General features: G+C 34.3%; 1 protein-coding gene across 1 annotated transcript; it reads left to right on the forward strand.

The window, feature by feature from the left end:
• The first annotated feature begins 669 nt into the window (after nt 1–669).
• On the forward strand, nt 670–16625 carry LOC132717949 (uncharacterized). The gene is made up of 3 exons (XM_060701534.1): nt 670–979; nt 16090–16175; nt 16402–16625. Exons 1-3 carry the CDS (start codon nt 870–872, stop codon nt 16623–16625), a joined length of 420 nt encoding a protein of 139 aa, XP_060557517.1. The 5' UTR covers nt 670–869.
• The last annotated feature ends 23 nt before the right edge of the window (nt 16626–16648 follow it).

Below are 16648 nucleotides of genomic sequence, written 5' to 3' on the forward strand. Positions count from 1 at the left end.
TTGTAGAAATATTATAAAGATAGAAGTTTTAGCTTTTTTCACGGCACAAAAGTGTAATAAAGACCTGATTTATTAATAAAAACGATATTACGCTAGTGTAATAACAGTGTTCCAATGACACGGGGGAGGGAATGTTACACAAGGGATGTAGTTCTTATGATAACTTGTCAGGAGTTCGTCGGAAAACTTTCAACGTTGTCCGAAGCATTAGAAGTATTAGTCGGAATCAAACTTTTATATGCGATTCTTTATTAAACTTTAGAAATAAAAAAAACAATACTGATAAATCATTTCAAATAAGTAGAACTGTCAAATAAATCCTATCTATATCAACATAAATCGATACGAATATACAGTGTACTGCAGTATATATGGAAAAATCGCAAATATGACGCCAGACGCCAATGTTCTATATTTGGAAACTATCTGTTCTATTTTTAGACTACTTTCCAGAAATAAAAAAATAAGTACATACAGTTAACGATAAAAGATATTTCTACCCGTTGTCTAAGGCAGCAATTTTGTAAAATGGGTTAATATTTAATATATAGAAAGTATTTAAAACCATGTTGACGTCATTTAAGATCGAACTATTTAATTCCTCGTAGTTTCCCCATGTCTTGTACCGGAAGTGCGTACTTTGACGTCGTTACCAAGGTCGGCTGCATAACGACGCCAATCATTGATTTGTTGACTCTAGCAACAAAGAGCGGGCCTTTTTAGACCGCAGTCAAAAATTGCAAGTATTTGATAGTTTTTCAAATATTTCCAGTGTTAACACATCACTTAAATAATATTTAACTGTTATCTTAGATATTATTTTAAAAAAATGTAGTTTTTAAAGGAATTAAGCGCGCTTGAGCCGAAAAATGGTGCGTCCACCGGATGAACCTCGGCGACAAGTGGAGGGGAACCCAATCAGGTTGGATTCCCAGGTTAGAAGAGGAAGAGCTGATCCTTACAGAGAAGCTGCCGTTTTGTAAGTACTTTAGTTTATATTTTACTACATCAACCTTAATATTTCCATTGTATTATTATAATTAAATCGGTCTTATACGTTCATTTTTAATGTCGATTTGTATTTGTCAATTATTATATTTATTATCTGTTCTGCAAGACTATTACAAATGGAAGTAATAATGTATTATTTATTGGTATGAAAAAACTCGAAAGGTTTTTTTATATGGCCGGTAATAAAGCGCCTGCCTTGCGGCTCGGCTCATATGCCTTTAGTTTTACAAACGTTTTAACTATCCAATCTATCTCAACACCTCACGGGAGCGTAATAAGAATCGCTCAAAATAGGTTTTTTAAAATGTTGTTAATAAAAATGAAACAAATTCCAGGAGCCTTGTCAACTAGGGTGAGGCATGTTAATGCCAGATATTGCTACACGGGTCTGCTCTAGGATATGCAGAATGGCATCAGTGGGTAGTAGATGGTTCTAAATCTTATAGTATAAAGAGTATTTATAGTAGTTGATAATTTGTGACTCGATTAATTACCCTGAAGTGTCGTTCGGGAGAGAAGGGGAAGATATTCTTCTCTGAAAGGGGATATCAACCAATATACGCATGCTGTTGCTGTTATGTGTTTGCCTTAGTTCCCTACATTATCTGTATGCCTAATGACAGAAGCATATCGCTATGAGAACATTCTTTTTTAAATAACGAAAATACAATTTCATCTGTAGTGATTATAGGTATAGGCTTCTTCATACTGTTGGTTAACCTTTTATCGTTGTGGTTAAGTGTCCGCCCTAGTAATCGAGAGGCCTAGGGTTCAAATCCGGTAAGGTCAGTGGCTGGGAATTACATGTAATCAGTTTACAAAAAAAAATATGGCGACAAGGTAAAAACAGCCACAAAAAACAAAACAACATAACGACAATGATTATGAAGTGTTTCATTTGCGAACATGAAGAATTAATCGAATAGCAACCAATTGCGGACAATGCATCGTGTATGTCCCCTACGCTTTAGAGGTAAAATTGCATTTAGAATTAGCATGCAATTTGTTTAAAAGAGACTGCACTGAGTAAGCAAACGTTTCAAAATACAATAGGTATAGAAGTGTGGTATATGACACTTAAAAACCCTTAATTGATGTAAAATGTCCTTGTAATGTAATCGAGAGGTTTAAATTTTAAAAAATGTAATTGTATAATTTAAAAATTACCTTAAAAATCACATATGTTTAGCAGCTACCCACTTAACATAACTCTAAGACCACCACATACTCTGTGAACAGACCTCACAGAGCACTTCTCACTTAATGAACACAAAACATGAAATACTACACACTCAATGAACATCAATCATTTAGCACTACTCAAAGTTTGAATCTTTGATAAATATTCTTAGTAGGCATTGCTCATTATATGAGCATTACTTATAGCATGAACATAAGTCAAACGCATCTCAAATTATGAATAATGAGTAATACTGATATATGATCATTGCTCACTACTTAAATTATAAATATTACTAACCAAGCACTACTTACATGACTTACAATGTGAACATTACGAACTCAGCACTACTTAAATGTGAACATTACTAACTGAACACTACTAATAATGTAAGCATTACTCAATGAACACTATTTACAATGTGGACATTACTCAATAGCAATACTTACAATGTGAACAGACTCACTGAACATTGCTTCCAATATGATTATTACAAACTAAGCAATACTTACAATGTTAACATCACTCAATGATGCTACTTACAATTTTAACATTACTCAAGGAACACTACTTACAATGTGAACATTACTCAATGGTCACTACTTACAATGTTAATATTACTCAATATACACGACTTACAATGTTACTATTACTCAAAGAACGTTGAACAACGTACAATGTTAACATGACTCAATGAATACGACTAATAATGTAAATATTACTTAATGAACACTACTTACAATGTTTACATTACTCAATGAACACTACCGACAATGTAAACATTACTCAATGAACACGACTTACAATGTTAACATTACTCAATGAACACTACTTACAATGTTAACATTACTCAATGAACACTCCTTACAATGTTAACATTACTCAATGATGACGACTTACAATGTTAACATTACTCAATGAACACTACTTACAATGTTAACACTACTCAATGAACACTTACAATTTTAACATTACTTAATGAACGAGACTTACAATGTTAACATTTTACAATGAAGACGACTAACTATGTAAACATTATTCAATGAACACTACTTACAATGTTAATATAACTCAGTGAACACTTCTCACAATGTTAACATTACTCAATGAACACGACTTGCAATTTAAGCATTACTCAATGAACACCTCTTACTTTGTGAACATTACTCAATGAACACTACTTACTATGTGAACATTACTCAATAAACGAGACTAACAATGTGAACATGTCTCAATAAACACTACTTATACAATGTTAATATTACTTAATGAACGCGAATTGCAATTGTAACATTACTCAATGAACATTACTTACTATGGGAACATTACTCAATGAACGAGACTTACAATGTTAACATTACTCAATGAACACTACTTACAGTGTTAACATTACTCAATGGACATTTCCTACAATGTTAACATAACTCAATGAACACGCCTTGCAATTTTAACATTATTCAATGAACACGACTTACAATGTTCACATTTCTCAATAAACGAGACTTACAATGTTAACATTACTCAATGAACACTTTTGACAATGTTAACATTACTTAATGAACACGACTTACAATGTTGACATTACTCAATGAACACTACCTACAATGTTAATTTAACTCAATGAACACTTATTACAATGTTAATATTTCTCAATGAACACTACTCACAATGTAAACATTACTCAATGAACACTACTTACACTGTTAACATTACTCAATGATTACTACTTACAATGTTAGCATCTACTTACAATATTAACATGGGCAATGAACACTACTAACAATGTTCACATTACCCAATAAACGAGACTTACAATGTTAACTTTACTCAATAAATACTACTTACAATGTTAACATTACTCAATGAACCCTACTTACAATGTTAACATGACTCAATGAACACTACTTACAATGTTTATAGTACTCAATGAACACTACTTACAATGTTACCATTACTGAATGAACATGTTTTACAATGTAAATATTACTCAATGAACACTACTTACAATGTTCACATTACTCAATAAACGTGACTTACAATGTTAACATTACTCAATGAACACTACTTACATTGTTAATATTACTCAATGAACACTACTTACAATGTAAACATTACTCAATGAACACTACTTACAATGTTAAAATAACTCAATGAACACTACTTACGATGTTACTATTACTCAATGAACACTACTAAAATGTTCACATTACTCAATAAACGAGACTAACAATGTTAACATTACTCAATGAACACGTCTTACAATGTTAATATTGCTCAGTGAACACTTCTTGCAATGTTAATATTACTCAGTGAACACTTCTTACAATGTTAACATTTCTCAATGAACGAGGCTTACAATGTTAACATTACTCAATGAATACTACTTACAATGTTAACATTACTCAATAAACACTACTCACAATCTAAACTAAACTTAAAGAACGAGACTTACAATGTTAACATTACTCAATGAACACTTCTTACAATGTTAATATTACTCAATGAACACGGCTTACAATTTTAACTAAACTTAATGAACGAGACTTACTATGTTAACATTACTCAATGAACACTTCTTACAATGTTAATATAACTCAATGAACACTACTTACAATGTTAATATTACTCAATAAAGACTACTTACAATCTTAACTAAACTTAAAGAACGAGACTTACAATGTTAACATTGCTCAATGAACACTTCTTACAATGTTAATATTACTCAATGAACACGGCTTACAATTTAAACTAAACTTAATGAACGAGACGTACAATGTTAACATTACTCAATGAACACTTCTTACAATGTTAATATTGCTCAGTGAACACTTCTTAAAATGTTAATATTACTCAGTGAACACTTCTTACAATGTTAACATTTGTCAATGAACGAGGCTTACAATGTTAACATTACTCAATGAATACTACTTACAATGTTAACATTACTCAATGAATACTACTTACAATGTTAATATTGCTCAGTGAACACTTCTTACAATGTAAATATTACTCAGTGAACACTTCTTACAATGTTAACATTTCTCAATGAACGACGCTTACAATGTTAACATTACTCAATGAACACTTCTTACAATGTTAACATTACTCAATGAACACTTCTTACAATGTTAATATTACTCAAAATACACGGCTTACAATTTTAACTAAACTTAATGAACGAGACTTACAATGTTAACATTACTCAATGAACACTTCTTACAATGTTAATATTACTCAATGAACACTACTTGCAATGTGAATATTACTCAATGAACACTACTGACAATGTTAACATTACTCAATGATCACTTCTTACAATGTAAATATTACTCATAAACACTACTAACAATGTTAATATTACTCAATGAATACGACTTGCAATGTTAACATTACTCAATGAACACTTCTTACGATGTTAACATTACTCAATGAACACTACCTACAATGTTTACATTACTCAATGAACACTACTTACAATGTTAACATACTCACTGAACACTACTTACAATATGAATATTACTAAATCAGCACGACAAACAATGTTAACATAACTCAAGGAACGAGACTTACCATGTTAACATTACTCAATGAACACGAATAACAATGTGAACATTACTCAATGAACACGAATAACAATGTGAACATTACTCAATGAATACGACTTACAATGTTAACACTACTCATTCAACACGACTTACTATGTTAAAATTACTCAATGAACACAACTTATAATGTGAACATTACTCAAAGAACACTTCAAACAATGTTTTATACAGATGTGCTTTGTGGAACCAATAGAGAGAGAGAGAGAGAGACAGAGAGAACGTTATTATAGCTAACAGTTACATTTTGTACTTAGACCATTTACAGTATTAATACTTCTTTGCCTTAAGCACTTATGCACCCAGGTTAAATATAGATTGAAAGAAATTGAATTTATCCTGTCACTTGTATCAATTTCGGCCCGATAACAAGGTGCCGTATATTTTTACTGATCTACGGCACTTGATCACGTGGTATGCATGGTTTGCCGGACTACTTTTCAAGAAAAAATTTAATTATTATTATAATGTTGGACTTTGTGGTATGAAAAAAGCTGTCGTTAAATCTTCTGTGTGTAGAATAACGAATTTTGGAAACGTTGATAAAACTTTGTTTCTTTATATTATTTCACTCTATAATTTTTCAAGCGAAATAAAAATTATTAAAAGTGAAAAAATGTAAATTCTAACACTATCGGAAATTTTTCTATATAAACAAAGAAGGCCCGAAGCGTGCATTATTCTACCACAATGCACTCGCCGTTCTTATTATCTCCCCGTGTATTTTCACATTGAGGGCGCCATTTTGTTTGAAAAATGTGTTAAATAAAAACAATTTTTTGTCGAATTTTGCTGTGAAAACTATCTAGGATGAAAGGAAAAGGTCTAACTAAGAAAATGAATCCGAACACTTATAGCTTTAATTCAGTCGTTAACGCTGTACAGACGTTTAAAGTGCTGTTTACGTGACGTCACAATGTAGCGCCAAACATCACGTGCAAAACAATCAAATCAAGTACGCTATTTTAATGTCGCAAACGAGTTACGTTTTACATTTATTTCACTTTTAATAATTTGTATTTCGCTTGAAAAGTTATAGGGTGAAATAAAATAAACAAACAAGGTTTTATCAAAGTTTTCAAAATTCGTTATTCTGAAAATGTTTCTACACACGGTAGATTTAACGACAGTTTTGTTTCAACCCACTGGAACAGCCTTTAAAGAACGTTTCTATTGGTAAAACAAATTCAACCACCAAACATAAAGTCCAACTTTATAATAATAATTATATTTTTTCTTGACGTGTTAGAATGGAAATATATATTAATTCTTCGTGCATTATTGTATAATAATGCACGTTTTTCGTTCAAATGCTTTGTAATTAATCACTCAGGCCTATCGGCCTTCGTGATTATATTACTACGCATTTGAACTCAAACCGTGCATTATTCTACATTATAGCATAAAATCGGCTATTTTTCCCTCTTTTGCCCATGTTATAACGGGACCAAAACCATGTGTTAACATAGTCACGCGCTCTTGTTATAGCCCGGTTTCACCTATGCGTAATACATACAGGGCCCAGTAAACAAACAAACAAAAAATGACGATTTGGCCTGTTTGCCGAAGAGTCATGCGCTCTTGTTATATTGAAATTTATTGATTCGAGGGCCTCAGTCGCATATTCAAGTAACTATGCCGGAAAAACGGCGTATAGACATCGGTGCTAATCTTGGTTGTCGCCCTTTCTAAGAAACGGACAGTTGTCAATGTAAACAAATACAGTAGAATCTACCTGTCATTCAGTTTAACACTCCGATTAACTTACAAAACTAGATAACACAAAATTAATATGAGAAAATGTTTTTTATTTATGTTAATGTTGATAAATGCTCTTTATATTTCTTTGAGAGAATAATGCTTAGTGCCTGATTTTTTTATAAACTTGTTTGCTTGAAAAAAAAAAAACCGATTCTGATGTCACTGATCTTTTTTCTACCGTCAAACTGAAATCATTCTAAGAATTTCTGAGGTCATGTTTTGTCTTGGGTAGAGAGTAGAGTAATGTAACGTTTTTTTTTTCTTGAGATAATAAATCTCCAAAGGCCAAGCTTTGTTTAATCAATTAAAATTCAAAATTTCGTTCGGTTCCGAGAATTTTCCAAGTTGTTGGCCCCGGAAAAATGAAACGCATACGTAAAACATAGAATTGGATAAATACCGTCCAAGCACAAGACTTTAATGTAATTGTGTTTTGTATAAACTATACATCACGAATCTGTTTGAAAATTTTATGCTATAATAGCGTCAACGCACGTTTATTTCGTGTTATAAAGTCTGCAGAGTCCCTCGGAACTGTTGGAGCCCTCGCCCTACCGGGCTCGGGCACCAACCGTTCCTCGGGACTCTGCAGACGTTATAACACGGAAAAACGTGCGTTAACCCTATATTATAGCATAAAATCGGCTATTTTTCCCTCTTTTGCCCATGTTATAACGGGGCCAAAACCATGCGTTAACATAGTCACGCGCTCTTGTTATAGCCCGGTTTTACCTATGCGCAATACATACAGGGCCCAGTAAACAAACAAAAATGACGATTTGGCCTGTTTGCCAGAGTCATGCTCTCTTGTTATATTGGAACTATTAATTCGAGGGCCCTAGTCGCATAACGGCGAACAGCATTCAAGTAATTATGCCGGCAATACGGCGTATAGACATCGCCGTATCTTGGTTGTCGCCCTTTCTTAGAAACGGACAGTTGTCAATGTAAACAAATAGAATCTGTCATTCAGTTTAATCCCCCGATTAACTTACAAAAATGGAAAGCACAAAATGAATATAAGAAAACGTTGTTTTATTGACGTTTATATTGATAAATGTTCAGTATGTTTCTTTAAGAAAATAATGATTTATGCCTGATTTTTTTTTAAAACTTGCGTGCTTAAAAAAACCGATTCTGAAATTGAATCTGATGTCACCAATCTTTTTCCTACCGCCAAACTGTAATCATTCTAGGAATTTCTGAGGCGCCTGTTTTGTCTTGGGTAGAGTTATGTTACGTTTTTCTTAAGTTAATATATCTCCAAAGTTAAACTTTGTTAAATCAATTAAAATTCGAAATTTCGTTCGGTTCTCAAGTTGTTGGCCCCGGAAAAATAAAACGCATACGTAAAACATGTAGAGTTGGATAAAAACCGTTCAAGCACAAGGATTTAATGTTTGTGTTTTATATATAATATACATCATGAATCTGTTTTAAAATTTTATGCTATAATAGCGTCAACGCACGTTTATTTCGTGTTATAAAGTCTGCAGAGTCCCTCGGAACTGTTGGAGCCCTCGCCCTACCGGGCTCGGGCACCAACCGTTCCTCGGGACTCTGCAGACGTTATAACACGGAAAAACGTGCGTTAACCCTATAACAATGCACTCAGAATTGATATCTATTTCCTAAACTTAACTCGTTTGCGACATTAAAATAGCGTACTTGATTTGATTGTTTTGCACGTGCTGTTTGGCGCTACATTGTGACGTCACGTAAACAATACTTTAAACGTCTGTACAGCGTTAACGACTGAATAAAAGATATTGGTGTTCGAATTCATTTTCTTAGTTAGACAATTTTCTTTCATTCTAGATAGTTTTCACAACAAAATTCGACAAAAAATTGTTTTTATTTATCACATTTTTCAAACAAAATGGCGCCCTCAATGTGAAAATACACAGGGAGATAATAAGAACGGCGAGTGCATTGTTAAGAGGTTAATACACGGCAGGAGAGGGCCGGAAGGTGATAATCGGCCCGCAAAATGAATAATGGACCCGAGGGCTTTAGCCCGAGGGCCATTATTCATTCAGGGCCGATTATCACCTCCCGGCCCTACTCTGACGTGTATTAATGTCTTTAATACACTTTGTAGATCTAATAGATTCTAGTAGCATTTTTTTTTTAAAAATACAACAACAAAGTTCTTTCGTTGAAATTCTTGTCTACTCTTCTACTGTTCTGTACAGAGATGTTTACTGTTTGTGTGTTGAAAGCAGTAGAATCTAGAAGCAAGTTTTATTTTCATTTTTTTTTCGGAATGAATTTGTCATATTATTTCTTCAAATTTCAATAGTAACAAAAATGTGTTTGTACTAAATACGCTTAAGCTCTCATAATAAAAATAAAGCATTAATACACTTGTTACTATATATAGTAACAGAATTGCCTATGATTTCAACTGATTATGAGTGTCACGTGACCTATTATGAGTTTGCGGCCCGGGGCCGAGAACTAGTTATCAGCCCGCAGAACATGTGCACGTGCACAAAGTGAAACAATGACGTCACAATTAACGTCATCAAACACTTAACTGTAAAAGTGAAAGTAGGTTGTCAGCACGTATCGCTTTATTTTTATTATGAGATCTTAAGCGTATTTAGTACAAACACATTTTTGTTACTATTGAAATTTGAAGAAATAATACGACAAATTCATTCCGCAAAAAAATGAAAATAAAACTTGCTTCTTGGTTCTACTGCTTTGCACACAAGCAGAAAACATCTCTGTACTGGTTGGGGAGATAACTTCGGCTGGTTGATAAACTCGGCTTTTTATAATTAAATCGAGTTATCGGAATTTTTAATCTAATCAAGCTCACCATCTCATACTATCGCTGGAATTCGACAATATCTGGAAATTTTGTCAAGTTTGGTAAGATATTTAAAAAATAACACAGACTTTTACCTGTTTGTTTACAAAACATGCCTATAAAAAGTACGGGAATCCCATTGTTGTGCGCATGTGCAGCAGATGCTCATTTTGAGGCCCGCACAGGGGTACTTTTATATATTGACCGACTACCGATAAAGCAGACGACGTTTACGTATACATTTTGTAGATGAAATTCAGACTCACTTTTGTCTTGCTAACTCAGAAAAAAGGCTGATTACACAATTGTAATCTTTAAGTGGAATGGATTGAAAGACTGATGTTAAATGCTCCTTTTATATGTTAATGTGTAGGTTGAATACCACTAAATTTAATTTCTTCTTCACTCTGTTAAGCTAAGCAAAAATAAATTTGAATCACTAATTTTTAAACTACATATTTCGTTATACGTTAATAAATGATAATGCATGTGTTTTTTTTTCCGTAAAATTGATTTATATGTTACAAAGTACGTTGCATATAAATATCGTGTTATCATATCTATATTCATTATACTAACGTAATGCTCAACAATTTTGGTAACAAATACTTTTTATTTGACATAAATGAACATCAAAGAAATAATAAAATGTCTAAACATGTTATATTACGTTTTAACTTACTCATTTAAGAAGAAAAACAAAGAGCCGGAATTATCTACTCGCGCGCGTTAAAAATATCCTTTTTACGTACCTCTTCCAGGGCCTCTCAAAATTACCCGTTATGTTTCTAAATATAACTTTTATGGTGATACCGGAAAATCGAAGAGCTGAAGTTTATTATGGTGCAAGATTCATCAGAATACGTTAACAAATAAATGAAATATGCCCCAAAAACACCGATTTTCGGCCGAGTTTATCTCCCAAACCAGTACAGAACAGTAGAAGAGAAGACAAGAATTTCAATGAAAGAACTTCAAAGTCTATTTGTTTTGATTATGTTTTTGTTTGTTTGTTTTTTTAATGCTACTATAAGATCTACCAAGTGTATTAAAGACATTAATACACGTCAGCGTAGGGCCAGAAGGTGATAATCGGCCCTGAATGCATAATGGCCCTCGGGCTAAAGCCCTCGGGTCCATTATTCATTTTGCGGGCCGATTATCAGCTTCCGGCCCTTTCCTGCCGTGTATTAACCTCTTAATAAGTGCTGACAACCTACTTTCACTTTTACAGTTAACTGTTTGATGACGTAAAATATGACGTCATTGTTTTTAAGTTTGTGCACGTGCACATGTTCTGCGGGCTGATAACTAGTTCTCGGCCCCGGGCCGCAAACTCATAATAGGTCACGTGACACTCATAATCAGTTGAAATCATAGGCAATTTTGTTACTATAGGTATAGTAACAAGTGTATTAATGTAGAATAATGCACGCTTCGGGCCTTCTTTGTTTATATAGAAACATTTCCGATAGTGTGATTAAAGGTAGTTTGCCTAATAAAATTCTTTAAAAAAACGGTGACAGGATAAATAGAATAATAGATTGGTGCCGTGGATGGAGAAAGTTTATCTGGCTCTGCTCCGGAATTTGTTGGGTTCGCCTTCGGCTCACCCAATAAATTCCCCCGCCTCGCCAGATCAACTTTCTCCATCCACGGCACCAACCTATTATTCTCTATATATAGGTTCAACAGGTATCTCGATGTCAATAAAATTTAATGTATTTAAACCTTACGCAAATTGTAAATTGTAAATAATTAGAAAACCTTTCTTGGGCTACGAAAAATAATAAATGTGTTAATGCTGAGAGGGTGAAGGCAGAAACGTTCGAACTCGTATCTGAGTTTTTGTGATAGCATTGTAGGAGCACATTTGTCTCACGAAGTGTGACCGATGTGTTCGTAAACATTCATATTTGCGACAAATTGGAAATGAGACAGATGTGTTCGACACACAATAGAAAGGACACACGAAGCACATGTGTCTCACATTTTTCCATAAAATTCTTAAAAGGTAATAATTATGCCCATCTGTATACCGGCTACCAGCCATTGTTCTGTGTTTTCTGTATTTATAATACCGTTTTTACGTGACTTCCAGTTAGTAAAGAATATCCCCGTTCTGCATGTCACAATGAAAATTTCTACAAGTGCAGCATCCAATACCTAAATATTCAGCAAGTCTATTCTTATCGTTATTAATTGTGATACGTTTGTATTAAATGCTTAAAGTTTTATAAATGATTTATGGCACTAGAAATATTTTAAGCAAAACAAGGTAGTATCTACGGTGGCATAAACGGGACATAGAATTTTCTTATTAATTACGTGCGCACACGATAGCTATTACGTCCATGGCTACGCGATACTATTACGTGCGCACGAGATAGCTATTGCATGCGCACGCGGATATGTATTCCGCATTTGGAACCTGACCAGGATCCTCGCATGAATAGTTCGACGCCCCGTGTATGTGTCGAACCTACAGCGGTTAGGGGCTTGTTTTTTTTGTTTTTTTGAATCACTCGGCCACGGAGGCCCTTAAATGATCTGTGGAAGAAAATAAGAAGACCATTACACACGTATTTTGTTTTCATCAGAAATATATGTAGAAAAAAATAGTCATTTTCCAAGAATTGCGGCTTTCATATCCGGCATTGAAAAAGCACTTACAACATGCTTTCTAAAATAATCCGGGCGATGCCATAATTAAGGAATATCGGGCCACTCAGAATCGGGCGAGACGCGACTTTTCAATGAGACACGAAGAGAGGCACGATATTGCAACACGAGATCTCGCAATGTCAAAGTATCCCGTACCACGAGATTTTCGGAAATGAATAAATTTTTACTTCTTTAGATAGGGCAAGTATCAATTTATTAGTATTCAAATAATGATTTCTGAGGTAGTTAGATGCTTGTAACCCAAAGAAATTCGCGATAAATGTGAAATAATGTGATATAAAAGTAGCAAATTGTAAACATAGTAATTGACTTCAATACAAAATTCTAAATCACTTCAACTGTACAAACTGAAAAAAAGCAGCAGATGAAAAAATGATTCAGGTAATTAGCCAATGAATAACATTTTGGAGCTATAAAAGTATACCAAAAATAAAAAAGCTTTTGTGGAATACAAATAAAAGCATTTCTCAGGCATAATGGGCCTTTAAGTGATTCTATGTAGACTATAAAGGAAATACTACTTAGCGGTATATGACCTGGAATCAATTTCTTGTCTCACGTCGACGAACGAGATGCGAAGCGAGACGCGAGATTTCGGCGAGATGCGAAACGAGTTACGATATTGTATCATTCAATATCAACCGATTACGGTGTTCTGTTTGGACATAAGTAACATTTTTGTCTCCCTGAACAGCTATGCACAATGGTACAAAGGTGAAATTGAGATGGTACGATGGTACGATGATTAAAACACGATGACACGATGGTGAAGTCACGAAGATGCGATGTCACGATAGAGAAAAAAATATTGCGTTTTCATCATCATGCAATCGCAGTTTCATCATATCGTATCATCGTATTTTCACCATCGTAACATCGTCTTTCACCATAGTACCATCACGTTTTCATCACCGAGCCTTCGTTGTTTCACAATCGTACAATCGCTTTTTCACCATCGTACCGTTGTGTTTTCACCATCGCACCATCGCGTTTTCATCAACGTACCATCGTGCCATCGCGCTGTCACCATTTGTACCATCGTGAACGAGATTTAGCATGTTTCAGTGTACGTCTTTAGGTTATGCCAATCAATTTCTTGAATAAGAGATATTGTAATTAATATTTACTTTAGGTTTTCATAAAGAAAGCGTAAGCAAACCTATTGATGATTACACTTGACATGAGGTAATACGGCGAACCTCGATTCTAAAAAAGAATTTCTGCCGTGGGGAAATTCATAAAAATGACATGAGACAAATGTGCTTTCTTATCCCTTAAAAACACATGAGACAAATGTGCTTTCTTGTCCCTTAAAAAACTTGATCGGAGCACATTTGTCACACAAATGAGTTTTTTGGGGTAGATATTTGAGGTCCCATTTGTCTCATGTGGGACAAATGCGACCGCATCGGTCTTACGTAAGACAAATGTGTTTCGAGACAAATGTGCTCCTACATAGCATACTTTCCGTCATAAGTCGCACATTATCCTTTTTGTTTTAATTCTTTAGATAGAAATGTCAAGCATTGTTTAATAATGTTTGAATTATGGATTTAAAGCATGCTGGATGTTTAACAACTGAGGGAAAGCAGCCCTGAACATGTAGTAATGTGTTGTAAAGTAAAAAATGTAAACAAAGTAGTATTTTGACTTCCATACAACTACTGATTCACTATAATTATACCAACTGCCAACAAAGAAAAAGTAGCACAAGATAGTTCATGAATACAGCTAATAAATATTTTTGTGGAAACTGTAACAAGTTACCAAAAATAAAAAAACAAGTGTTTGATAAATAAAAATGATAGTATTTCTGAGGCATAATGGGCCTTTTAATAATATCTCTCAAACTACTGAATGAGTTATGACAAAATTTCACAGGAATAAACTTCGAGAGAGTCCTCTAAAATAGTTATATTATAAATAACTTTGGTATGATGCAAAAAAAGATCTTAGAAGCTAAATATTGATTTCAAAGCGAAATATGTTATCAAATTATGTAAGAAATCATTTAGTTATTTAGTTTGTACAACTATCTATCGAGAGAATTTACTTGTATGTGTACATGTATCATATTTGAGCCGTGTCATGACAAAACCAACATAGTGGGTTTGCGACCAGCATAGATCCAGACCAGCCTGCGCATCCGCGCAGTCTGGTCAGGATCCATAAGAGTTTATAAGCGAACAGCATGGATCCTGATCAGACTGCGCGGATGCGCAGGCTGGTCTGGATCCGTGCTGGTCGCAAACCCATTATGTTGGTTTTGTCGTGACACGGCTCATTTTACTTAGCCCTGAAGATGTTTATCTTTCTAAAGGCCTCCACAGACGGTATGATTTTGAAGTACAACACCAATTAAAACTAAGATGTTAGCAAATCTTAATGTGTGAAGGCTACTATTTCTTGATTTCGGAAACCTTAAGTCTAGATGTAAGGGATAGGACATGTTCTATTTTGAAAATCTTGTCGTACAGATTTCTACAGACCTCTCACAATTACCAAATTATCTCCTGATCCTGGGTGAAATGAATGAAATTAGGAGCTAAAAGATAAACATAATAGAAAGATGGGGTAAAAATAATGTTGAAAAACTCTCCAGGAGACCCAAAGTTTTGGTATGTTCGAATCCCAAATTGTTCCGAAAATGATTATGTAACGGCATTGCTTTGTTCTCTAATCAGGGGAGGTAGTTTGTAGGCGGCCGGTCAGTAGAACCGCAGTACGGTATTCCGAGGGTCCCAGGTTGGAGTCTCGGTCAGGCTTCACATTTAAAAAAACAAACGATTTTTAATGGAGGTGTTTCAATCATTACTCATGGAGAAAAAAAAATTAGTGAGTAAAGTATGTAAGGGATCAATTATGAGGGAACTTTTTTAGGGAAACCTGAGATGATTCCTACAATGCAGAATTACCGTCTGATTGCAAGTGTTGTCTTGCATTGAAAATTGTACATCTTATCTCTAATTAGTGTTGTACAACTAAATCCTACCGTCTGTTGATGCCTTAAGACTACTCGTGTATAATTTCAGCCGGGCACCTCATCGAGTAGTTGGCAGATCCCGTTCTCGTTTGTCGAGAATAAGAACAGAGCCAATTGATGAAGTCAACCGGGACAGTAAGTACACTGTATATGATTGTTATACGATTTATTAATGCATAAGCCAGACTCAAAATAACTATATTGTCGATGTTGAAGGGCAGTAAACAATGTTATTACATAACGTAATTTTAAGAAACTTAAAACTACAACATTTGCATTGCTCTGATAGGTCTACATCATGCTACCGAGATAAGTGGTGAGTACAAATTTAAAGAATGCCAACTTATTTCTATTACTACAGATGCGATTTCTCGTCGGATTTTCCAAAACATGCACATCCGTAACAGGTCGAACAACATTGAGCATAACTCGATGGTTCACAGAAATTACCTGGAGCAAACCACCCCAGCCCATTTAAATTTTGCGAACCAAAGGGAAAAAATAAGCCTGGCTTTACAAAATTTCGAACCCTCAAAAATCAAACCCCCGGGTGCCCCCAAAACGGGACCATCAACAGCAATTTAGCTTCCCGGGGTTTCTTTAAACCT

This window comes from Ruditapes philippinarum, unplaced genomic scaffold (assembly GCF_026571515.1).
Source record: "Ruditapes philippinarum isolate M1 unplaced genomic scaffold, ASM2657151v2 ctg1439_1_1_1_1, whole genome shotgun sequence".
In the NCBI taxonomy this organism is placed as follows: domain Eukaryota; kingdom Metazoa; phylum Mollusca; class Bivalvia; order Venerida; family Veneridae; genus Ruditapes; species Ruditapes philippinarum.